The sequence below is a fragment of the Haliotis rubra genome, unplaced genomic scaffold, assembly GCF_003918875.1.
Source record: "Haliotis rubra isolate DU_JTF1 unplaced genomic scaffold, ASM391887v1 Scf104, whole genome shotgun sequence".
NCBI classification, from domain to species: Eukaryota; Metazoa; Mollusca; class Gastropoda; order Lepetellida; family Haliotidae; genus Haliotis; species Haliotis rubra.
The window spans coordinates 1,196,182-1,222,992 of record NW_025764937.1 but is presented as its reverse complement, the minus strand read 5'-3'; the positions used below and the strand labels follow the sequence as shown (position 1 = coordinate 1,222,992).

General features: G+C 40.0%; 1 protein-coding gene across 2 annotated transcripts; it reads left to right on the top strand.

Annotated features, from left to right (window-relative positions):
- Positions 1–10,324: 10,324 nt before the first annotated feature.
- Positions 10,325–23,466, top strand: LOC124274459 (aquaporin-11-like). Of its 2 annotated transcripts, XR_006897954.1 has the most exons (4): positions 10,325–10,585; positions 20,196–20,838; positions 22,152–23,276; positions 23,422–23,466. XR_006897954.1 is itself a non-coding variant. In XM_046709823.1 (3 exons), exons 2-3 carry the CDS (start codon positions 20,199–20,201, stop codon positions 22,409–22,411), a joined length of 900 nt encoding a protein of 299 aa, XP_046565779.1. In that variant the 5' UTR covers positions 10,325–10,585; positions 20,196–20,198; the 3' UTR covers positions 22,412–23,363. The 2 variants fall into 2 exon arrangements, 1 of the variants encoding a protein (XP_046565779.1); XM_046709823.1 differs by lacking the exon at positions 23,422–23,466 and having other exon boundaries at positions 22,152–23,363.
- Positions 23,467–26,811: the final 3,345 nt, after the last annotated feature.

Below are 26,811 nucleotides of genomic sequence, written 5' to 3'. Positions count from 1 at the left end.
TGTTTGACAGCAGACTGATCAGTTGTATATACCATCCAACTATTGATTGGGATACGATGATATATATACTGTTTAGAGTGGGTGAGTGAGTGAGTTTGGTTTTACGCCGCTTTTAGCCTCGAACGCTTTAATCACTAGACTAACCCACCGTCCCTAACATTTAGAAGTAAAAATGTGTGCAATTATATATGTGCTCACATTGAAAATGGTTCAGTTACAATTTCGAACGAAAACCAGTACCTGGTACAAGTCCCCAAACAGGGTTCCCTGTACAGAAGTATGAGCAAATCAGAAGAATAGGTTTGGTGAAATATTCTCCAGCTGTCATTCTCAGTATTACGCAACGTACGCACGACGTGTATGCACGCACTTGTCCCGGCTGGTACAGATACAGACGTTTATAGTGCTCGCCCACTGATACACCTTCTTTGAGTGACATCTTTACACTGATAAACCATCTCACCGTTTAAGGAGCGGTGGAATAGCTTAATGGTTAAAGCGTCCGCTCGTGACGTCACGCTGAAGACCCGGGTTCGATTCCCCTCATGGGTACAATGTGTGAAGCCCATTTCTGGTGTCCCCCGCCGTGAAATTGCTGGAATATTGCTAAAAGGGGCGTAAAACCTTATTCACTCACCCACTCTCATTGTTTGACATACATACCCCATTTGCACGCAGGAGTTTAACACGGAACCGACCGCTCCTTGTTTCACCAACTCTTCAGCCCCAAATGCAAGTGCCAGTTTCAATCAAATTTTTGGAAATAGAATAAATGAAATTTTAGAAATTGGATAGAACGATTGAACTTTGGATCCGCACAAACGCTCTATGACACTTATGAAAATGAATAAGTTTCGTAGGTTTGGTAAAATTTATGAATGTGGATGAGTTGTTGATAAAATGAATCAGTACAAACCTGTGCAAACAAATATTTGTTATTTACACCTAAATTGAGTTCAAGCAAAATAGGGGCGATGGGGTAGCCTAATGGTTAAAGCGTTGGCTCGTTACGCCGAAGACCCGGGTTCGAATCCCCACATGGGCACAATGTGTGAAGCCCATTTATGGTGTCCCCCGCCGTGATGTTGCTGGAATATTGCTAAAAGCGGCGTAAAACCAAACTCAGTCAGTCAGTCAAGCAAAATATGTCCTTGATTTTCAACAACAATATATCGAGACAGCTTTAGATGTCTACCTATTCAGACATTCATTAGCCATGGTACATCTCTTAGATGTATATGATGCTTGTCGTAAGAGGTGACTAACGGCATCATTTGGTCAGGCTCACTGACTTGGTTGACACATGTCATCCTATCCTTATTGCATGGATCGATGCTCATGATGTTGGTCACTGGATTGTTTGGTCCAGACTCGATTATTTACATTATTTCTCATACAGTTGGAATAATGCTGAGTGCGGCGTAAAACAACAAACATACATTCACTGGTTTTAAGAAATACACTGGTCCAATTTCGAACTAAATTATATCTTCGTTATCATATCTCGTATCTTATATTCTCGTATCTTGTCAGTGCTGTCTCCAAAATTTATGTAAACGTCTGATGGACATAAAAGAAAATAAGTTTATATGTATTCCCATCTATTTCTACGTCTTCCGATGATAGGTTTATGCCTGGTCAGACACAACGCAACGCAGGCAAAGAATGAGAAAACATATTCTGCAACAACTTGAGTTCATCAAGCATAGCGCTGCACTGAATTACGGCATGTAGAAATAATCATCGTAGACATAACTATTTTTTTTTATAATTGATAATTTTTTTCTAACAAAGCACAAAACAACAACACCAGACACCACAACACATTCACTCACCAATCACACTTACAAGCTTCAAATATTTACAGTAAGTTTAAGTTCAAGTCCATTCAGCCTATATTTTTCATTAGGGAACAAGAAGAAAGAATTCAGAAAATCATTTAAAATTTGCAAAATCATGATATAAGATCCACTTTTTTATAAAACTTATCTTGTTCACTTTTACTGAAGGATATATTCTTTTCAATAAAATACCTATCTTGTAAATAATGTCTAAAATGTTTAAAACTAAGAGTAGTTTTTAATGCCTTACATTTATATATGAAGAATTTAGCTAACAACAATATTAATTCAAACAAATAATTTAATTTAATGATTAAATTAAATGATTAAATTAAATCATAGACATAACTATGGTAACTGAAATTCAAAACAGTTATAAAGCCGACTGCATCATTGAATGCCACTTTACTGCATCATCAGTGTTCACTGACATGCATCCACCAAGCCAATGATAACTGCGTGGAGAACAATAGAAGTATTCACAGCTGTTGATTCAATACACTGAATAATGTACAATGGTGAGTACAATACACTCCCGAGTGAGTGTGTAGATACATGTAGATACAGAGCAATCTGTGTCATGCTGCTCAGGGATGTATTAATACAACAGTTGAAATTTATATTGAATTTTGGATAATATCATCCATTGCGGTTGAATGATCAGATGTAATAATGACATCGTTCCTATATTTACATGCGCATTTGAGCGATATGTCGCCACACTGCGTTTTTGTTGAGAAAATACTGTATGACGTCAACAATTTCGGTGATAAACCGACTGTGTTTCAAACTAAGCTGACCTGAAATTGATCCCGACGAGTTTGAGATTTGATACGTACCGAACGCGAAATGAACGCGAAGTGTTTCATCATTGTTCATCGTGTCACAAATTATTACGAATTTGTAAGAATTAAGATCGGTGAAAACTGCGTTGGCTGAGTTGGTTAGATGTCTGTCTTTGTATGCTTGCGACTACGTGCCTACTCTGAGAGTGTGGGTTCGAATCCCGGAGGGCACGCACCTCCAAAGGTTCTACGAATTGGACACAAATTAATAAATCTGAAAATGGGACTGCCTTCAAAGAAGTTACTCCGAAGGGTTGACATTTGGTTGTTTCGTTTTCTTCAGTCTCCTTAAATGTCAGTGACTTGTACATTGTGTAACCTAATCGGGACTCGGATTTACGGATTAGCTGCCCGTCGTGAATGAATGCTGTAAGTCACGTGGACACAGACTCGGGGCTTATGCCTTTCATTCATATGAGACAGAGATTCCGTAATTACTCGCGTCTTCTCGGTTATTCTCGAAAAGTGATGCATTTGATATATTTCATAGCATGTTCCGAATTGAACGGCAGATATCACTTCGGATATCTCAAATTGAAATTCAGACATCCCCAAAACTCTGTTTCATTTCAAAGCAGGCGTCACATTACTTTCTTGTTGGGTTTAATAATCGCCAACACTCGCAATTTTTCTTTTGATGTTTTGTGACGGTATACATACTAAATTTGACGTTGTTCAAATACAGTACAAATATTTATGAGCAGTCCTTGAGAATTCTGAATTTGTTTCGAACGTTTAAAACATCAGATGGTATAAATAAGTGTGTGCTCAAATTAATAACAAAATTACAATGGTACGACATGTACTCTAAGTTATATATTAATATGGAAATCTCCTGATACATAATTGTATGTTGTAACACTAGTCCTAATGGGTATAAAAGGATCAGGCAGGGGATGATCTGCCTCTGGACAATAAACAGGGGTGGAAATAGCTTTAAAATTGCTAGTGTACTCCGGTACAGTGGCACATGTAAAATCACTTGCCCTGATAATTTTTCCACTATACCGGCCGTTTTCTTGTTGATTTTTTAAATAAACAACATAATTAACATTGGAATATCAACTGGACACCGGTACAGTGTGATATACAAATTTGCTTGCCCGACAGAAATAAACACTGGACTCGGGCGTCGGGCAATGGGTTATTTCCACCCCTGATGAAGGTTGTTGTTTTAGATTGTCGTGGTTGTGCCGTCGTTGCTTAACGTCAGTAACACCTTGATCGCGTGAAATCCTTATTACATAGGAGCTTTTCATTAATACCCGGTGCTCCCTAGACAAAACAAGAAGTGCTTTGTTCAGTGTTCATGTCAGGTGGCCCAGAGTACATCTGAGTGAACAGGGGCGGTGGGGTAGTCTACTGGTTAAAACGTCCGCTCGTCACGCTGAAGATCCGGGTTCGATTCCCCACATGGGTACTATGTGTGAAGCCCATTTCTACTGTCCCCCGCTGTGAAATTGCTGGAATATTACTAAGAGCGGCGTAAAACCATACTCATTCACTCACTCTGAATGAACAAAATAAAGGTGTCTACGGCCCACAGGGCAAATATTAAATAATACCTTTGACCTTGGTAAGACCGATAAGATATAAGACGCCAACGCATGACCTAGAAAACAACCATTCTCGACCGTCCGTCAAAACTGATTTACACCGAAGGCAAAAGATAAAACCGCAGTGAAAACGCGTGAATGGATTACACACAAGCATTGGCGCCAGTTGTCGCCAAGATGGAAAATCACGCCTTGTCCCATGATAACAAGTATATCATAATTAAAATACAATTAAATTGATATTAACCCATTTGTGCTGAACCATAGGTTTAAAAGATAGATCAACCTAATATAGTTTAGAAATATTAATTGACTTTCCCTCTTCAAAGGCACGGGGATCGAACCATTCATCCACTCGGTACAGATCATGATGAAATTCTAAGGCTAATTTGTTGTTAGACGCAGGTTTTGCGATAAGTGTTCTGCTGCAGGACTTGTAATTCTATCTCGTGTATTTGAAAGAATCCACTAGTTTTCTGTGGCAAGTGGTTCTGTGCAAGGAGCTCAGGTCACAAATCAGGTAAAGTTAAGCAACTTTAGGCGCGGAGAGTTTTTGGATGGGTGACCGTGTTTGGCAGCTTGACTCCTGAGATTCCTGCTCCACAACGTAGCACACGTGATACATGTGGTCTCACCTTAGGCAAGTGAGTTTGTTCAAAATTGTCTCTGTTCACCCAGCAAAAAAAAGGTACCCTGTGTGATAATGTCCTGTGACTAAAACCTCTCTAGCGCCTAACATGCAGCTTGGGTTATCCGGGTTAATAATAATCAGATTATTTGGGCACATGTGCGCTGTGCGTGGAGCAATTCGCATGATAAATGGACTATCATTATATTTAGCGTCGTTTTGAGTTACATATTGGAAAGTGTGTGTCCAGCTGGTGTCTGTGTATATTCGCTGTCTCATTCTGTCTGGTGTTTGTTTACCCGTTGTCCGTGTGTATTCAGCGTGTCATTTCTGGTGTATATAAAAAGTGGTTAACGTCAGAGGTTCACCTGATGTTCGTATATATAATAAAATACTCAGTGTGTCATCCCTCATTGAGTATTTGTATGTTACCGTCAGTAAAACCACCCGTTATTTGTTTCTATTCTTTGTGTCATTCTTCATATAACAGGTGACGTGTAATGACAGTGAGTGCTGTCATCCTTTGTCTGTTTATATTCAGTGTGTCATTCTTCATATTACAGGTGACGTGTAATGACAGCGAGTCCTGTCAGCCTTTGTCTGTTTATATTCTGTGTGTCATACTTCATATTACAGGTGACGTGTAATGACAGTGAGTGCTGTCAGCCTTTGTCTGTTTATATTCAGTGTGTGATGCTTCATATTACAGGTGACGTGTAATGACAGCGAGTCCTGTCAGCCTTTGTCTGTTTATATTCTATGTGTCATACTTCATATTACAGGTGACGTGTAATGACAGCGAGTCCTGTCAGCCTTTGTCTGTTTATATTCAGTGTGTCATACTTCATATTACAGGTGACGTGTAATGACAGTGAGTGCTGTCAGCCTTTGTCTGTTTATATTCAGTGTGTCATTCTTCATATTACAGGTGACGTGTAATGACAGTGAGTGCTGTCAGCCTTTGTCTGTTTATATTCAGTGTGTCTTGCTTCATATTTCAGGTGACGTGTAATGATAGTGACTGCTGTCAGCCTTTGTCTGTTTATATTCAGTGTGTCATTCTTCATATTACAGGTGACGTGTAATGACAGTGAGTCCTGTCAGCCTTTGTCTGTTTATATTCAGTGTGTCATTCTTCATATTACAGGTGACGTGTAATGACAGCGAGTCCTGTCAGCCTTTGTCTGTTTATATTCAGTGTGTCATTCTTCATATTACAGGTGACGTGTAATGACAGTGAGTGCTGTCAGCCTTTGTCTGTTTATATTCAGTGTGTCATTCTTCATATTACAGGTGACGTGTAATGACAGCGAGTGCTGTCTGTCAGCCTTTGTCTGTTTATATTCTGTGTGTCATTCTTCATATTACAGGTGACGTGTAATGACAGCGAGTCCTGTCAGCCTTTGTCTGTTTATATTCAGTGTGTCATGCTTCATATTACAGGTGACGTGTAATGACAGTGAGTGCTGTCAGCCTTTGTCTGTTTATATTCAGTGTGTCATTCTTCATATTACAGGTGACGTGTAATGTCAGCGAGTGCTGTCAGCCTTTGTGTGTTTATATTCAGTGTGTCTTGCTTCATATTACAGGTGACGTGTAATGACAGTGAGTCCTGTCAGCCTTTGTCTGTTTATATTCTGTGTGTCATTCTTCATATTACAGGTGACGTGTAATGACAGCGAGTCCTGTCAGCCTTTGTCTGTTTATATTCTATGTGTCATGCTTCATATTACAGGTGACGTGTAATGACAGTGAGTCCTGTCAGCCTTTGTCTGTTTAAATTCTGTGTGTCATGCTTCATAGAACAGGTGACGTGTAATGACAGCGAGTCCTGTCAGCCTTTGTCTGTTTATATTCTAGTGTGTCATAGTGCTTCTTCATATTACAGGTGACGTGTAATGACAGCGAGTCCTGTCAGCCTTCGTCTGTTTATATTCAGTGTGTCATGCTTCATATTACAGGTGACGTGTAATGACAGTGAGTGCTGTCAGCCTTTGTCTGTTTATATTCAGTGTGTCATTCTTCATATTACAGGTGACGTGTAATGACAGTGAGTGCTGTCAGCCTTTGTCTGTTTATATTCAGTGTGTCTTGCTTCATATTTACAGGTGACGTGTAATGATAGTGACTGCTGTCAGCCTTTGTCTGTTTATATTCAGTGTGTCATTCTTCATATTACAGGTGACGTGTAATGACAGCGAGTCCTGTCAGCCTTTGTCTGTTTATATTCAGTGTGTCATTCTTCATATTACAGGTGACGTGTAATGACAGCGAGTCCTGTCAGCCTTTGTCTGTTTATATTCAGTGTGTCATTCTTCATATTACAGGTGACGTGTAATGACAGTGAGTGCTGTCAGCCTTTGTCTGTTTATATTCAGTGTGTCATTCTTCATATTACAGGTGACGTGTAATGACAGCGAGTCCTGTCAGCCTTTGTCTGTTTATATTCTGTGTGTCATTCTTCATATTACAGGTGACGTGTAATGACAGCGAGTCCTGTCAGCCTTTGTCTGTTTATATTCAGTGTGTCATTCTTCATATTACAGGTGACGTGTAATGACAGTGAGTGCTGTCAGCCTTTGTGTGTTTATATTCAGTGTGTCTTGCTTCATATTACAGGTGACGTGTAATGTCAGCGAGTGCTGTCAGCCTTTGTGTGTTTATATTCAGTGTGTCATTCTTCATATTACAGGTGACGTGTAATGACAGTGAGTGCTGTCAGCCTTTGTGTGTTTATATTCAGTGTGTCATTCTTCTTATTACAGGTGACGTGTAATGACAGTGAGTCCTGTCAGCCTTTGTCTGTTTACATTCAGTGTGTCATGCTTCATATTACAGGTGACGTGTAATGACAGTGAGTGCTGTCAGCCTTTGTCTGTTTATATTCAGTGTGTCATTCTTCATATTACAGGTGACGTGTAATGACAGTGAGTGCTGTCAGCCTTTGTCTGTTTATATTCAGTGTGTCTTGCTTCATATTACAGGTGACGTGTAATGACAGTGAGTGCTGTCAGCCTTTGTCTGTTTATATTCAGTGTGTCATTCTTCATATTACAGGTGACGTGTAATGACAGCGAGTCCTGTCAGCCTTTGTGTGTTTATATTCAGTGTGTCATTCTTCATATTACAGGTGACGTGTAATGACAGCGAGTCCTGTCAGCCTTTGTCTGTTTATATTCTGTGTGTCATTCTTCATATTACAGGTGACGTGTAATGACAGCGAGTCCTGTCAGCCTTTGTCTGTTTATATTCAGTGTGTCATTCTTCATATTACAGGTGACGTGTAATGACAGTGAGTGCTGTCAGCCTTTGTCTGTTTATATTCAGTGTGTCATGCTTCATATTACAGGTGACGTGTAATGACAGTGAGTCCTGTCAGCCTTTGTCTGTTTATATTCAGTGTGTCATGCTTCATATTACAGGTGACGTGTAATGACAGTGAGTGCTGTCAGCCTTTGTCTGTTTATATTCAGTGTGTCATGCTTCATATTACAGGTGACGTGTAATGACAGCGAGTCCTGTCAGCCTTTGTCTGTTTATATTCTGTGTGTCATTCTTCATATTACAGGTGACGTGTAATGACAGTGAGTGCTGTCAGCCTTTGTCTGTTTATATTCAGTGTGTCATGCTTCATATTACAGGTGACGTGTAATGACAGTGAGTGCTGTCAGCCTTTGTCTGTTTATATTCAGTGTGTCATGCTTCATATTACAGGTGACGTGTAATGACAGTGAGTGCTGTCAGCCTTTGTCTGTTTATATTCAGTGTGTCATTCTTCATATTACAGGTGACGTGTAATGACAGTGAGTGCTGTCAGCCTTTGTCTGTTTATATTCAGTGTGTCATGCGCTTCATATTACAGGTGACGTGTAATGACAGCGAGTCCTGTCAGCCTTTGTCTGTTTATATTCAGTGTGTCATGCTTCATATTACAGGTGACGTGTAATGACAGTGAGTGCTGTCAGCCTTTGTCTGTTTATATTCAGTGTGTCATGCTTCATATTACAGGTGACGTGTAATGACAGTGAGTCCTGTCAGCCTTTGTCTGTTTATATTCAGTGTGTCTTGCTTCATATTACAGGTGACGTGTAATGACAGTGAGTGCTGTCAGCCTTTGTCTCAGTTTACAGGTGACGTGTAATCGAGTCTGCCTGTCAGTGTCATTGTGTTCATATTACAGGTGACGTGTAATGACAGTGAGTCCTGTCAGCCTTTGTCTGTTTATATTCAGTGTGTCTTGCTTTCATATTACAGGTGACGTGTAATGACAGTGAGTGCTGTCAGCCTTTGTCTGTTTATATTCAGTGTGTCATGCTTCATATTACAGGTGACGTGTAATGACAGTGAGTCCTGTCAGCCTTTGTCTGTTTATATTCAGTGTGTCATGCTTCATATTACAGGTGACGTGTAATGACAGTGAGTGCTGTCAGCCTTTGTCTGTTTATATTCAGTGTGTCATTCTTCATATTACAGGTGACGTGTAATGACAGCGAGTCCTGTCAGCCTTTGTCTGTTTATATTCAGTGTGTCATGCTTCATATTACAGGTGACGTGTAATGACAGTGAGTCCTGTCAGCCTTTGTCTGTTTATATTCAGTGTGTCATGCTTCATATTACAGGTGACGTGTAATGACAGCGAGTCCTGTCAGCCTTTGTGTGTTTATATTCAGTGTGTCATTCTTCATATTACAGGTGACGTGTAATGACAGTGAGTGCTGTCAGCCTTTGTGTGTTTATATTCAGTGTGTCATCTTCATATTACAGGCAAGATTGTATGTTGGTGTGTCTATCCGTTGTCTTTTTTAATGCAGTGTGTCATTCTAAATATTATATAATTATATGTCAAATTTAATGTCAGCGTGTCCGTCCGTTGTTAATTTATATTTCGTCTGTCATGTTACATTTACATATGAAAACTAACACCGTTGTGTCCACCTATGTCCGATGGAGTATATTGATATACACTCATGCAGAGTGTGTAAATATAATTATTGGTGCCATGATGTATTGCTGGACTAACAGGTTGTCACTCGAGAACTCGTAACAATTAAGCTGGTCTTCAAAGAAAGCTGCTTTTCTTAACGTCTGATTCCCACGTATCCACGAAAGCTCTTCGTGTTTACTTTGTACCTGGTGTACCACCCCTTAGGTACATATTTGCTTTACATCATTTTTGTGGGCATTTCGTTGAGAAACATTTCTTCCATATTTTTCTGACCAAAATCACGATTTCAACTAACATGTTCTACCAGACTGTATCAAGGACACACGCTAACCTTCCTCCGTGATCATAACATTATTATTTGTGTCCGTTAACACGTCTGTTCTCTCTGCACGACCACACATTACTTTATGCTATACAATAGTTATCTCCCTTGATCGTATACGCTATCCAGTTGATATAATATCAAAAGGCCCGTTCAGTGTCACGCCGCTTCACCGCGCATGCGCCAAGTGCACAAGCTGTCACCGGCTCGATCTTGCGTTCGACAGGGTAAAGCAATGTTTACAACCGAGAGTGGTGAAATGACATCGAGTTCCAATACACGGAGGTCGACAATAGATAGGAGATAGCCCTAGACGGAGAGGTGTTCACCGACATCGCGCCTGTCATCTGATCGAGTCGCACGGGCTTGAACGCTTGTTGGTACCATCCCGATAGCTCGTCGACAACGTTTCAACTTCACGATCATCCAACGATTGTGAAAGCGATAGGTAGGAGGTCTTTATTTGTTGACAAATTGTGTTCGTGATTAGTTGTCATTCATTCTTGTTAAGGAGGTTAGGAGCATGTGTATTTTGTATTCAGACAGAATCAGAATTTAACGAGTTTATGAATGAGGACGTGTATGTATGGGCAAATATTCCTACGTGACTTAGGCCACGGTAAAGTGTTTTTGGAGTAAAGTTGTTTGCGTTTCGAATTAATTTGTTATATTAAGACATGTTTTCATTTAAATGACTCAAGTTACATTAAAATTTTAATCAACGTTATTTGATCTTTAAAAGGAGTAACATAGCTAAAATAACTTTATTACTCATACACAGTGCTGTTCGTGGGTATTCTTCTCACCTTAACAGAACAGGCGCTTCTAACGCGAAAAACTGTCATCAGGGTATAAATTGTCACACTTCATATTGTCATAAGACCCAATCAGTGACACTATATACCTTGCTGACAGTTATTACATTACAACCCCATGTTTCTTTATACTCTTGAAAAGGGTACTTGTAATGACAATATTTTTATCCCGAATACTCCTTGCCGTGCTTCCACCAAACTTCCAAATTCCTATTAATAATTGTTTGAAAGGTAAAGAGTCTTAATTAGATACATTGTATTGTTGCTTCTATTTTCACTTTGGTTATTTTTACATACAAGTGAGGGAATATGGTTTTTGTGCCGCTTTTATCAATATTCATGTAATATTACGGCGAGGGACACCAGAAATGGGCTTCACACCTTGTACCCATGTGGGGAATCAAACCCGACTCTTCAGCGTGACGAGTGAACGCTTTAACCACTAGGCTATCGCACCTCCCCTGTACATACAATCAAAATTTGTGTGTGTATAATCACTGAAACACTGCACTACTTCTGTCTTCTTTCTTTATTAACATATATAAATGCTGACATGGCAGTAACCTGCATATAAATTCATGAATAAATAAAACATTGAAAACATAACATATCATATTTTGAGTAACTGCAAACTCAGCAGAATGGTAATATCTTTGATTAAGTGAATTATTTTTGTGTTGTAATCTATGCATGCTGTGTACAGTTTGAACATTCTGATAGAATCTACATTATAATATCTATTAGGTGCATGTACAATCATGATAACATTCTCTTGTCATGCAATGATAATTGTGTGAGCAATCCAAGGTCTGAATTGTGTCTGCAAGCTCAGTTTTCAGTATATTTGTTTCAAATGGTTTAAAGTTCAGGTGAAATGGACAAAAAGCAGGTATTGCTTCATTCCTTTTAACAGAACATATTCCATACCTGTTTACCTTGTCTTGTAAGGTTGTACATCTGAGGCAGTGTGACCGGAGTTAAAACTGCTGTAAACACTTCCTACATCCCCAGAACGTAGCAAACAGGAATAGCATTCACAAATAGACTGCAACTTTAGACACTTGTCTGTATCCAGAGTCTAGTGAAATGTATGCTGGTCAAGGGGTATGTGCTTTTGCTTGTCCGCAAGTCTCACATTAATCAGATCTGTAATTACGTACGTACTTTGATATGATATATCTTTGAATGAAGACTTTTACCTCCAGTGTGCCCGTGGGGGTCAAGTCGGGTGAACCGTGGGTAAGATTGACTGCTGTAGCTAAGTGAAGGAGGTATTGGTTCTTTAGTCAGCTGATGTCTGCTTTCTGCAAAGATTCAGTTTCATTCCTTCCCATCTTGATTCTCAGATTTTTGTTTGTATGAAGGCAACCAAAAATTTAAAGCATGAACATATTTCTGGTTACACCCACTTTCCTGTGGATGTAAGTATAATGACACTCACTTAGACATGGAAATTACAACAAAAATATGGCCTTAGTAACCTATGTTTGGAACAGGCCTATGTTTGTTTTCAAGATACTGAAATCAGATATGCTGGACTGAATTTGTTCACTTCTACTGAGAAATGAAAACGTCCTTGCTACTACAGATGAGAAGGATAATTTGTAACAACTGGTATGTAAGGGTCATTAGGTGCTCACATAAAGAGGTATCCTATCAGGATAATCCATCTGATAATCCACAGTTCATCTGGGCATGCTTAAAGGGCGATATTTAGCCTCCAACCTAGGGCAAAGTCAGTAAGGAATTCCCAAAGTCAGTAAGGAATTCCCAGATGGGAAATAAACAATTCCAGTTTTAAGCTGCTATGGCTTTGTAACCGTTTTGTATTTCATTGGTTACAGGACAGAGGAAGAGGCCTTAATGATTAGTTTAGCATTATTCCTTGGAAGGAATTGGTAAATCTTATGCAAAATAAAGACTTTGAACGGCATTTAGAAGTGATACACTTACAGGCGAGAATTTCTGGATGTCAACTTCTGAATTTTGTGTTTATGCTAAATGCCCCTTTTATTGAGGAAATGATAAACTTTTAAAATAGTCAATTAAAAAAATATTGTTAAAATTGCTTTGCAATTTGACAGTTAATTTTGAATCAAAGATAAATCATGATAATTATGAGATCATTGTTGTCAGTTATATCCTAACACTAAAATCTAATGTGATTGGCATGAAATATCAAGTTTGGACGTTTTGACGTACAAGTTAATCTTAAATTAGATAAACTTTGTATGGAAATGAAAATCATGCAGAATGCAAAGTTTTTAAATTTTGTGTTGTAATTGTCACAAATTACTCTGAATCTTAATAAACACAATAACGATAAATGCCTGATATGATAATTTATGAGTTCATATGCAGTATGACTGTTTCACAATACTGGTAGTAGTGAAAATATGTGTTACTTGAGGCCTAAGTATTTATATACAATGAAGGGTCGAAAAGTTTGACTGTATAGTGTGTGGCTAAATGCTTTGGGCATAAATACCTTTGCCTTTAGCATCAAAGATAGGATTATTTTCAGGGGTAATTTGCTTCAGTTGTGATAAATTTAATATTTTATATGTTTGCATGGGCTCAACATAGACTAGACTATTATATTTGGATATTACTGATGTGTCTTCTCATGGTATAGTCTGTGATACAATTTCAGCCAGTCTGTAGATAAAGCCTTATTTTCCTAGCACCGAAGATTTCCCCAGGCGTTGCTCATTGACCCTTGAAAACAACATGACCCTTGTGTCTATGTCACCTATGGTGTCGTTATCATGTGGTGTTCAGTTACTTCACACACAAACTGAGTCTTTGTTCTCCTAGGATTACAGTCAGGAGGCCTGACATTGGGTGGAATGTGAAGGTTAACATTATTGCTTTTATATAGCAATATGATTGTGTGAGTTTTCATGTACCTGTACTAGTCTGGACTTATTCCAGTTCTCCAGTGCTATTCAACTCAGATACCATGCCACACTTTAACTTACATACCCTTCTCAGTCACAGGGCGGTGGGGTAGCCTAGTGGTTAAAGCGTTGGCTCGTCACGCCGAAGACCCGGGTTCGAATCCCCACATGGGTACAATGTGTGAAGCCCATTTCTGGTGTCCCCCGCCGTGATGTTGCTGGAATATTGCTAAAAGCGGCGTAAAACCATACTCAGTCAGTCTCAGCCACAGTGTTCACGAGTTCAGCAGTCCTTGTGTTTTTCCTCAAAATGTGAGTGAGTTGTTTTACAATATTCCAGCTATATGGCGGCCGTCTGTAAATAATCAAGTCTAGATCAGACAATCCAATGATCAACAGCATGAGCATCGATCCTGTACGTGAGGTGGAACTGTTTTACTGTTGTATATAGTGGAAGTAAAACTGCACTGTGTCTTTCACAAGTCTATCAAGGTAGTAGTGGTGTTCCGATTAATTGAAATAATTGAAGATTGGTCACAGTGACCAAACGACCAAACAATCAATCACATTTTCTCATAATCGAACTTAAACGATTTTGGATCTACTGTTTTAGTCTTTGAAATACTTGACAATGGAACATATGTTAGAAGTTGTCAGGGCCTGGAAACATGTTTATATCTTAGAAAACTCGGGGCGGTGGGGTAGCCTAATGGTTAAAGCGTTGGCTCGTCACGCCGAAGACCCGCGTTCGAATCCCCACATGGGCACAATGTGTGAAGCCCATTTCTGGTGTCCCCCGCCGTGATGTTGCTGGAATATTGCTAAAAGCGGCGTAAAACCAAACTCAGTCAGTCAGTCTTAGAAAACTCACTTCACTAACTGAAAAATCATGACTGAATATTTCTCTAAGACTCCAGGACATTTATGTTCATGATATATTAGTCATCACTTTAAAGTAACAAGTTGCATCATGTTATACTTTTCTGCAGTAACAACCTGGATAGGAAAATCTGAAAAATGACGCTAACCAATTTTTTTTGATGATTGTTCGTTGGTAATGAAGCAATCATCGATTGTGAGATTTCAACCAATTCCCAACACTACAAGGTAGGACAGCTGCTTACATATACCGAACATGAATTTTTCTGCTGCTTGATGTGTGTTAGAGCTCTAATGTTGGAGATGGTGGCAGATGTTTAGGTTGTACATTGCTGTCAGCAGGTCACGTTTGTAATGTTATTGATTACTTTTGTTGTTGTTCGTAATTCATTACCACATTGGATGTATGGACATGATAAGACCAGCAGAGGACATGGTTGTTTTTTGTTTATAAAAGCATGACATTCCTGCTATATGAGTCTGTAAATAATTATGTCATGACCAGATAGGACTGTGGTGTAACGGTTAAAATGTTCGCTTGTCAAACCAAAGGCCCAAGTTGGATTCCCCACATAAGTGCAATATGTGAAGCCCATTTCTGGTGTCCCCAATGTGACATTGCTGGAATATTGCTAAAACCGGTGTTAAACCATACTCGCTCACTCCCCCACTCATGACCAGATAATCCAGTGATTGACATCATGAACATCGATGTACGCTGTTGGGATAGCTTGACAGTCATTAACCCTTTACTCAGTGGGTATGACCACTGATCCCAATAGTCCTGTTTTAGGGTAAAAAAAACCATGTTGCCTCATTCCTGCTGTCAAGGATTGTTCAGTAGGGCTTTTACAATTCACTTTTGTATTTGGTGAAACAAACCTGATCACTTCATGAATTCTGTTTATTAATCTGAATGTTCATGCATTTTAAAAGCAGTGTTTTTACTTGAGTTTGGATGTTTTTTATCACAATGAGATATGCTAAATGAAATGTATCAAAGCCAGGCAGGATGATAGCCAACATTTGACAATATGTGATCACTGATCATTGACATGATAAACTAACAGAGTCAATATGGTCAAAACATGTCAAAGAAATATTTTTATCATCCAAAACTGTGTTCCACAATAGATATCGCTTGAGTGAGATCAGATGATATCTCCTAGGAGATATCGTTTTGACAGTAGATTTTGTACAATGCCCTGACAATGCTATGATGTCATGAACTTGTTGATGTCACAATGTTATGACATCGCTGCACTGCAAATCTAATGGCAGTACTGTGTTCAGAGATGTACATTTTTCATTGAAAACTAATAAAGAGTGATTTTTGATGATAAATAGAATCTCACCCTTGTGTCTTCTGATATCAAATATATCAACACTTGTTGATAAAAGTAAAAATATCCTCGGCAAGCCTCGGATATTTGTTACTTTATCAACTCGTGGTGATATATTTGATATCAAAAGACACTCGGGTGAGATTCTCTATATATCAAATTTATTAAATAAAACTTCAGCCAGAAGACTTGTTATCACAGTAGTTATTCAATGTCTGTATGTGTTACCTAATATTGTGATATGTTTCCTATTTGCATCATACTTATTCATAGTGGAATCATGGCTGCCCTGTTGTTCTGTGACTGTTGGTATGATAGAAATTGGCAGTAATACAAAGGCAGAGTTCCCAGAACAGATTTGACTGTTAACTTAAACTGGAAATTGACCCCAAATAATTCAAGATTGCACAGCTGTGTTTCGCTGGATAGAGATCAATGCTTAAAACAATCGCATAGTTCACATCTTGATAACAGCTGTGTTGTTTGAACAGCTAAATCCAACATTACTGGGGGTAATTGTATTTACTCCAGCCATCTACTGAGTACAATCACTCTTCTGATTACTATTTCTTTGTAAACATAAAACACTGCTGTGACCATTCTTGATTATCCAGCATAGTAATCATGGCAATACATCTTGGTTTTGTTATCTATTCCCCAGACCCAAAGCTTTTCTTTTGTGTCCAGAATTGCTGTTGCTGAGGTTATTAAATGCAACAACCAAATTGCTCATCTTAATATATATACTATGTATATATATATATATATAACTGGGGCATCGGGGTAGCCTAGTGGATAAAGCATTCGCTCATCATGCTGAAGACCCGGGTTTGATTCCTCACATGGGTACAATGTGTGAAAACCATATCTGGTGTACCCCGCCATGATATTGCTGGAATATTGCTAAAAGTGGCGTAAAACTCACTCACCCACTCAGTCATCTTTAAATCACTCGTTTTGGACACAGATCTACATTAGAAAAACACTACCTTGGTCGAAAAAGTCCAGAACAAATTTAAAATAAAGGATGTTACTATGACTCCGAATGAACTTTTGGCAAGAAAAGATGTTTTCTTAAGTACATTGTATTGAGATGAGGTAGGGAAGACCTTATGCTACCAGGATTCCCTGGTTGTATTTGAGAGTGTGCATAATGACCAGTTGAGTTCAGATATCATTACCTCTCCTGTACCATGTTTACAGAGTTCCTCTGACCAGTATCATCAGTTGATCATGTAACTTGATTGGAAGACTATGTTTATTGTCATATTGTTTGCGCTGGACTCCAACCAAAGCTTTGGTGGGGAATGGCTCCAGGGAAATTGTTGTAATGGGATGGAGATGTGACAGCCTGAATGATCTAGCATGTTCAGTGACAATTAAATTGTGTCTGTCTCAGTGTGTTTCATTGGGTCTAGCTTGCTTATGGCTTTATTACAAAGCTCCTCTATTGCTCATAATTTAACATAGTGGCAGAATATTTTTTGAGGGGCCTCACTGACAATTATATTTTGTAAATCCCTTTTGGAACAAGGCATTACTTTTGCTCAAATTGCACCATACTTATCTTCCCTAGGGATTATTTAATGAAATAGTGAGTGAGTATTGTCAGGGCTTGAAAAATTAAAAAATCTGCACGCGCCCTGTTGGGCAAGTAATATTAACTTTCCACTCGTCCTTCTAAAATTGTACTTCCCTATAGATCATGCATCACAATGAATATAAGTTTAATATATTTTATTTCAAAATGTTTGCTTGGAAGAAAACTACAATAAACATTACTTACTTTGCCTTCTGTACAAAATCTTTGAGACAAAATTGAATTCGTTCACTTATTAAGATAGCTTAACTTCAAGGAAAAAGAAAAACTTTTGGGTCAGAAAGCGCATTCGATCCCTCTAGGACAAGCAAATTATGCTTTTCACTTGCGGAACACATTTTACTCGTCAATATGAGCAGACGAAAGTGGAATTTTCGAGCTCTGATTGTTTTACACCACTTATTTCCAGCAGTATAACTGTACCCCAGCAATGTACCAATGTGGGGAGTTGAATCTGTGTCTTCATGAATGCTTTAACCACTTGGCTACCCCCCACCTCATGAGTTTTTAAGCTGAGCAGAGTGATTGGGGTAGCCTAGTGGTTAAAGCGTTCAGCTAAATCACGCCGAAGACCGGGTTCGATTCCCCACATGGGTACAATGTGTGAAGCCCATTTCTGGTGTCCCCATACCGTGATATTGCTGGAATATTGCTAAAAGCGTAAAAGCCAAACTCACTCACTCACTCACTTTTAAGCTGAGCAATTGAAAATGATCTCAAGTCCTGTTATTGTGCTAGTGAGCTTGGTGAGGTTGAACAGTCTTTATTTATTTCACTGGTATGGTCTGATATGATATATGATTTATGATATGGTATGGTATGGTATGGTATGGTATGGTATGGTATCTGGTATGGTATATATGGTTTGGTATGGTATGGTATGGTATGGTATGGTATGGTATGGTATGGTATATATGATATGATATTTATATAGCACATATCCACACAACTAGTACATGCTCAAGTTCCCTTGATCAATGGATGTTTTTTCTGGCATTCTTTTAACCAACCAACTCCCTGGGGAGTATGCAACTTATGCAGCCTGTTAGAGCAGCAGTTATCACACAAGCCTCATAGTTTGATAGACACATAGTCACAGTATTTTGTCCAATGTTACCTCATGTTACTATACCCGCAACTAGGTGTCTGCACGAGTTTGTGTGTCCACCAACTGGTCACCTACCATTGGATGAGTGGGTTCTTTTAAGTGCACAGGGTTGTGTACTGCACACAATGGACCATTAAAGAGTTCAACACTATAAGGCTAAGTTGGGCATCATTGCATGGAATGCGGTTTAAGATCTGACTTCTAAGAAAATACAAACTATTTATAAATAATGAGTTCATACTTTTCTTAAAAGTGATATAGGTGGGATTTTTTAAATGAAAATTTAAGTGAAATGAGGGAGAAAGAGAAGCTTCTTCCGTCCCAAGTTTACCAACAAGCACCCCTAGGCACTAGGGCTGGGACGGGTACTCGAATCCGGGTCGGATACACCTGGAATCGAGTCCTATTTCCAAGAATCGAGTACCCGGAAAGGGAGAGAACTCTGTTATGACAAGGGCAGATAATAACTTGTCTTTTTCATTATAACGTAACACACATTTACATCATTGGTATTGTCTGGTTAATGGAGATTATCATTAACGACTGTAATTTATCTGTGCATGTGCCATGAATAGTCAAGTTACAGTAACAGTAGGAACGAAAAGTTTATTTTAACGAGCAATGTAAGTAATGGTGTTACTCTTTATATTGGTTAAACAGACGTAAATTATATAGCTTGAGATAATTTTAATGTCTTATTGACACCCTTATAATTTTTCAATAATAATCTCTGTCAAATCGCGATTGAATATTCAGAAAGTTGACAGAAGCACTGTATTCCTAACATTTCCGTGTTATCGGTTCCGATTCGGGTAAGTACATGCGGGTACTCAATTCCATTTTTTGCTACCTGTCACAGCCCTACTAGGCACACACCTGCACTTTCCATCCACTGTCAGTAGTCAAGCATGGATTACTGTGTCTGATTGATATGATGCGGAAAATTATGCAGAAAGTTAAAATGATAGAAGTGAGCAAGTTTACTCTGGTTACTCTGATGACTGTTGACATTGTGGTCTGTGAGGTCCTTTACTCTTGTCGTTGATCACTGGATTGTCTGGTCTAGACCATATAGCTGGAATATTGCCGAGTGCGGCGTAAAACTAAACTCACTCACTCCTTTACTCTTGTCAGTGTAATATACACTGGTCATCATGGGTTTAGTTCCGAGATTATTCTTTATTATTAGTTGTTGTCACCAAAGTAACTGACCTCTTGGTGTTTACTAAGGTGATTTTACATGTACATTACACCTTACATTACTGTGAAATATTATCTTACGCTAAGCATGCACTGCACTATGTTATGTAACTCAAGTCTTTTTTCAAGTAACCCAACACTCCAGGTCAGATTTTGAGTTCCATCATTGTTTCAGCTTTTGGTGTTGTTGTCATTGTTTGTTTCTCTCTCCAGAAAATGAACTGGCGGCAGTTATGGGCGATCACCGTGGGGCACGACCCATCGGTCGACTACCTTCATCCACTGGTTGCAGCGCTCCTTTTCTACATCATTGCATACAGCATCTGTTTTACATTCTACACAATCTCCCACCAACTCTTCCCCAAATCACTCAAGATCTACATCCTCGACTTCTTCAAAACCCTCATAATCTGCGCGTATCCTTACGGCCATGGACTTGTTCGCAGTTTTGCCGGACATATCGGATATTGTGCAGTGGCTGTACCCTTAGTGATGTTGACAATGCACACATTCAAAGAAGGATCACCATCACCGCTGTCTTTGTTTGAAGATTTCCTTGCCAAAAAGTTATCCCTGTTCAAGACTCTTGTGAGAATCGTTATCCAGATAGCAGCAGCATTTGCATCATTCCGGCTTGTCAACTTGATCTGGTCGTTTGAGTTTCATCCTGATCATGTGAATAGCATGAGAGCAGTGGGATGTGACACAGATCTGAAGGTTTCAATATTCATGGGCTTCCTCATCGAGATGATGGGAGTGATGTACGACACATGGCTCTCCTATCAACCTCTCTTTAGATTCTCACTCCTTGATGAAGCAGTCAAGACACTGAATGGAACCATCTTGGTTTGCCTTGGTAAGGACTGATTACATTTCCTCCTTTCATGAACTATATTGTTATTTGCCCTATGTTCCTATTGAAGAACAAAATTACAATGCATGTGCACATTTATTCTTACCAATGGAAGAAATAATGGGTGATTGTTTAATTAAAAACTACTCATCTATGATGCCTTCTGAGTGAATCTTAGTGATCTATTTTTTCATATGAGCTGAGTTAATGTTGACAACAAACAAAAGGAATGTTTTCGGGGGTAACATTTCAGAGCATAATTATTTTTGTTGAAAGTATAATCTAAATCATCCTCTTCCCACAGAGGTTACTTGTCAAATCTTCCTTCGAACCTCTGCTCTAATGCGGCCATATTTCCTGGTTCTCGTAAAATCCCCTAGCAGCAAAAAATCGCAACACAAATTATCTCCCTTCTTTCTAATTCTATCCAATCAGAACGCGTGTTACATTGACTTAGATCCAACTTGACTAATGCAAGTAAAAATGGCTCCACAAATATCCCTCCTCTGCCGGGGACTTGTGTTGATGTGACACACAAGACATTTAATGGCTAGCTTGTCCGTTGTCAACGAGGGCAGTGGACACGCCATTGATCAGCCATTGGTCGCTGATTGCACAACTAAATCTGATTGCAACCAATCACGAATCCTGAACACTCGCACCATGAAAGGGGCGTATTAGAACAGAGGTTCGTAGGAAGATATGGAAAGTAACCTCTGTGGGAAGAGAATGAAGCTAAATATATCTGTGGTTTAAGGAATCATTTTTGCAGGACATCCAGCTTGTCCATTGAATAGTTTAATATTTTCTTTATATCCTAAGGACAATTTTTCCAGAAAATAACCCTGGTCTTTCCAAATTATTAAATGGCCAGTCCTTTCCTTTGTGACTATGTGATCAATTTATCACGGCGGTGTGTAAATAGAGTCTGGGCCAGACAATCCAGTGATTAACAGCATCTACATCTACATTGATCTACTCAAATGGGATACAATGACATACATCAACCAAGTCAGAGAGCCTGGCACCCCAGTCCTGTTAGTCACCTCTTTAGACAAGCATGGGTTGCTGAAGACCAATTCTAACCCAGATCTTCACTGGTTTATTGTTAAGCAACGTAAGAGAGTCACGTAAACATTGAAGAAATAGATCATGTTTGTGTATATTGTATCGCCTCAGCTTTACTCATGTATGTATTTCATTGCATCTATTTGTATCGGATATTTACAGGACAATTTGTGATTGAGTTGGCATTATGATTTATGGTTTGATTATATTCTCACAGTGGTACAATCAACAATTATGTTTCTCCACAGGACTCCATCTGACTGGAATGTACATGCAGCCGGCAATGGCGTCTGGTTTGTCGTTCGGATGTAAAGGCACATCTGCCTGGGAACACGTCTTAGTGTACTGGGTCGGGGCATTCCTTGGTTGCTATGGTGCTATCGTCCTCAACAAGTATGTTCACTTCAGCCTTGTAAAGACAAAAAACAAGTCTGTCACCAACGGAAATACAAATGGGGTCAAGAATGGTTTACATGGAAAAAATACCAAACGGAAGAAGAGAGATTAGATTTCGTTCTGTTGTCTAATCATGGTGCAATAAGCTTTAGTTGTTGATGAGGATGTGTTTGAGTAAGTAAAGTGTCCAACCGAAATGGTGATTCTTGCCAAATGGTGATTCTTGCTTGTAAATCGTCACCAGTCATGACGAGATTATGTATCACTCATCTATTGATAGGGATGTTATTGTTCTGGGAGGATCCTGTATGTAAACCATTGTATAAAGATTTTGTTGAAGATGTAGACATTGCCCACGCACCATTACAATTTCAGCTCTACACATTTCTTGTCAAATTCATTGTGAACATGTAGTGTGCATTAACATGTTTAGAAAGAAACCTAGCAGTTTACATCTTCCTGTGTTCAAAATGAACCATGAAACTCAACAAGTCCCCATGAGTCAGGTAAAACAATGGAAGCTTGTCAACAGCTGCAGCAGCTGTAGCAGCTGAGACGTCTCACTTTCCATTTTCTTAAAATGTTGTTTGATGTATTGCTGGCACTGTTAGTTGTTGTGCAATTTTAGCCTTGTATGTTAACGTTGATTCATACAACGGTTTGATGTCACTCCTTTTTAATGTCTATTGAAACAGTTTTAAGATCTTTGTATTTAATTTATTTTTAATGAAATTTTTTCATCCATTCATTAAGACATGTCCAATGAAAGAATTTTGTAATTTCTTGGACATGTTTAACCTTTAAAACATTTTTTGATGTTTTTAGATATTTAGTCATATACTTTTACTCAATAAACTTAATTAAGTCAGAGTTTTTGAACAGCATTTAGAAGGTGAGAAGTCAGTTCCTTATTCTCCATTTTATGAATGAAGTCAATCATGTTGTTCTGTTTTTGTCATGTCTTCCAAAATAGGGGCGTTTGGGTAGCGTTCGCTATCGTCACGCCGAAGACCTGGGTTCGATTCCCCACATGGGCACAATGTGTTAAGCCCATTTCTGGTGTCCCCCGCCGTGATATTGCTGGAATATTGCTAAAAGCGGCGTAAAACTAAACTCAGTCAGTTTGGGTAGCCTAGTGGTTAAAGCGTTGGCCTTGTCACGCCAAAGATCCGGTTTCGAATCCCCACAAGGGTACAATGTGTGAAGCCCATTTCTGGTGTTCCCCGCCGTGATGTTGCTGGAATATTGCTAAAAGCAGCGTAAAACCAAACTCAGTCAGTCAGTCTTCCAAAATATATGTCAGGGATAACATTTCACGGATGGCACTTTGGGTAGTTCATTCTGTGTCATTGGCCAAGGTTGGATCTAATACTAAGTCAGTTATTTGGGGAGACTGTGGTTATCAGAGCATCCAAAACAGGCAAATCGGCAAAAAGCCGACCAGGCGATGCCATCTCAGAGGAGCGTTAACTAAACCCATTTGTTCGGGGATGATGCCGGTCACGCCATTGCGGCGTAAAGCGTGCCCTGACCAGGAGATGAGCAAAGAACGCGCATGGTGGTGTTTCCTGCTCGCCACGTTGCCGTCTGAATCAGATGGCATACGTCGCCAATAACACGTTTTCTGTTCCGGTGTTTTGTGGCCGCCAGGAACAGAGATTCGATAAGATCGAACATAAATAAGCCAAATGTTCGGCGCGAACAATGGTGCCGGAAGTCGCCAGATGCGACTATTCGGCGACTCCTGGGGACTTATGTATCGCCTGGTGTCAGGAGCAATCAGCGGTTGTTACCTCATCGAAATCACCCATAGCTGAATGGAAACTGATTCCAGTTTATCAGACGTACCGATTTCATTTCCGCCAGACAAGGCGCCCGATGGTTCAAGACTGGTTTACGACGATGGATGTTGGCTACGCCAGAAGCGGTGGGATTAAGTTCGGGGAACTCCATTGGGCGCTTCAATGGGCGCCGCCAGATGGGCAATGCCTCGCCAGGTGATGCGAAAGGGCTGGTCTCAGGGCAGACTGGATGGGATATCATTCGCGGCTTACGCTGCACCACCCGGCGGCTGTGGAACTGGATAACGACACCAATTGGGATGCCGTTATCGGGATCAATAGAAAACTCCCTGCGGACAAAGATTAAACCGCTCGACTGGTGTTATCAAAATGCTCAAAATTGCGGACGCTGGGCAGTTCGGTCGAACGCGAGAGGATCTCGAACGCTGACGGTTTTCATTGAAACATATTCAGGACCGGACTGCTCACCAGCGGATTCGCTACGCCAGGCAATGCCGACTCAACGATGATGGGTTCAGCTCTCGTCCGTATAAACTATTGCATCTCAAACACGGCAACCACATCAACCAGCATCTGGATGGATATAAAGCCGATGATGGCTTCCGCCGGAACAACCGGCACGAACAGTTCGTTGATTACACGCGGGCGTGCCGAACAGCTCATATAAAAGAATCATTATGCCGACCGGATGCCTGGAAAAAAGAACCTTCATTTTTTACGCTGAACCGGGGAGCTTTTCTTCGTTATCTGCGATCCTGACGCCATCAGGACGCATCGCCAGGCGGCACTGGATTGTTCAGCTCCGTGCAGGATGTGCTCGCTGAAGCATATTGTTCCTTCAAAACTCCCTTTTCCACCACTATTCGAACAGTTTCGCGCAATTGGGGACTTACTGAAACAGACCGAGGAACGCCGGTGTCGCGTTTCAGATGTCAGGACAAACAAAACTGGGTTGCGGCAACGCCGAAGATGCCGGACAGTTCTGCTGTAACAAATCATCTTACCGGGAACCATCGGCGTTTTCGAAGCTCGCGGTGGGTCGAACGGCAGGATACTGGTTCGCTCGGTGGCGCTAAACCGCATGCCGATTGACCTCAGGGTTCGGCTTTCAACCATTACCGACGCTCAAACGTATCTTCTCGAACAGGGGATGGATAACGCGACTGCCGGAACTCGCCAGCATCGCCACATATCGACAATATTCCACCGAACAGACAAACCGGTATCTTCGTCTCTTACGATTGAATTTTATCGTACTCCGGTTATTGATTCGTTTTGGGAGGATGACGCTAACGTGCTGTTTATTCCGTACGCTCAATGTTTTGCTCAAAGGCCGGAGGATCGTGCGCGCTGGAATTATTATTCACCGGGCGCAAATACGGTGGATTCGTTTCATTCATGTTTATCAAAGATTCATGCGATTATACAAAATCCATCTCAAATTATCGCTGATGCTGGTTTATTTTGTTTCAGCGGATCTTGTCGATTATCGTAACCAATCAACGGCGATAACCAGTTCGAAAATGGATGGTGCCGATTGATTGATGATTCGGGGCTTTATTCGGCACTTTCCTGGAACAAACGCATTGCTACGAACCATGGATTTATGGTTACCGGCCATTTATATCGTATTCGCTGATGGATCAAAAGTATTTCAATCCGGATCGATTGATCGACGGCTTTCTCTGGCTGGATCAAACTGAAATTCGAGGATGGGTTTGGGATGGAAGTGGTGTCGTTGTTCTGTCCTCCTTCCGAAAGCGGGCTTATTGCATTTTGCGTTCGAGATCGGCTATTCAGGATGGCCAGACGAACTCAAGGTTCTGAAACTGGTTCATACCATTGGATTAGGACGTTTATAAACGCGCTATATTTTGCCGAACAGACGAATTCAAAGGATGTTTCGGCATATTAACATCGTTCGTATTGCAGTTCCTCATAATCTACACTTTCCGGATCGGTCGAACGGGTTTTTCTTCTTCGTTTGCATCCGATAAATATATATCACTACAGAAGTCAATACGATATTTTGTTTTCCGTCGATACCATCTCAAAATACGATATTCTTCTTGATCATTTCAGGTTTTATTTCTCTTATTTATGATGGCCACCATATTCATTACCGGATTGATTCTGAACAATCCCTCGGATATTACCGATCATCGCCATGCGATCGATGATCAAAGCCTCATCTTCGTTGTTTCAATTCATATCGTGATCCACCGGTGGACGTATCGATTACGCTGATTGTTTACGCAATACGGACTGGTTTCGATTCTTCTCTCGTATTTCGAAGAAGGATAACAAAACGTTCTACCGAATCCATCGTCATCGGAATGGGTTTTCATACCATAAATAATCATCATTATAGTCCGGCGACAACTTCGCCAGGATTCAAACGGTTAGTTCCATTCTTGCAGTTCAGGTTTCGTGCGACGCCTTCGGCAAAGGAATAGATGATATGATTCTATTTCAGGTTCAAAGATAACCATCTTCAGTTCGCCGATTGATTCGATATCGTGGATTCGTTTCCGGATCAGATGGGTTCGATATCAAAAGTTTCAGTTCTCCATGATTCGATCGATGAACCTTCGGACGGTTGGATCTGCGATTGCCAGAATCAATATCAACCAGTTTCTTCGTTTCAAACGTAACCGTAAATCCGGATGGAAGAAGTTCGATATCTGGATGGATGGATCGTTCGTCATGA

What these genes read in the sequence shown, in the direction of transcription:
- LOC124274459 (XM_046709823.1), top strand. Translation starts at nt 20,199, where the DNA reads ATGAACTGGCGGCAGTTATGGGCGATCACCGTGGGGCACGACCCATCG. An exon ending in AACCATCTTGGTTTGCCTTG is followed by an intron (nt 20,839 to 22,151) that starts GTAAGGACTGAT and finishes GTTTCTCCACAG; the next exon opens with GACTCCATCTGACTGGAATG.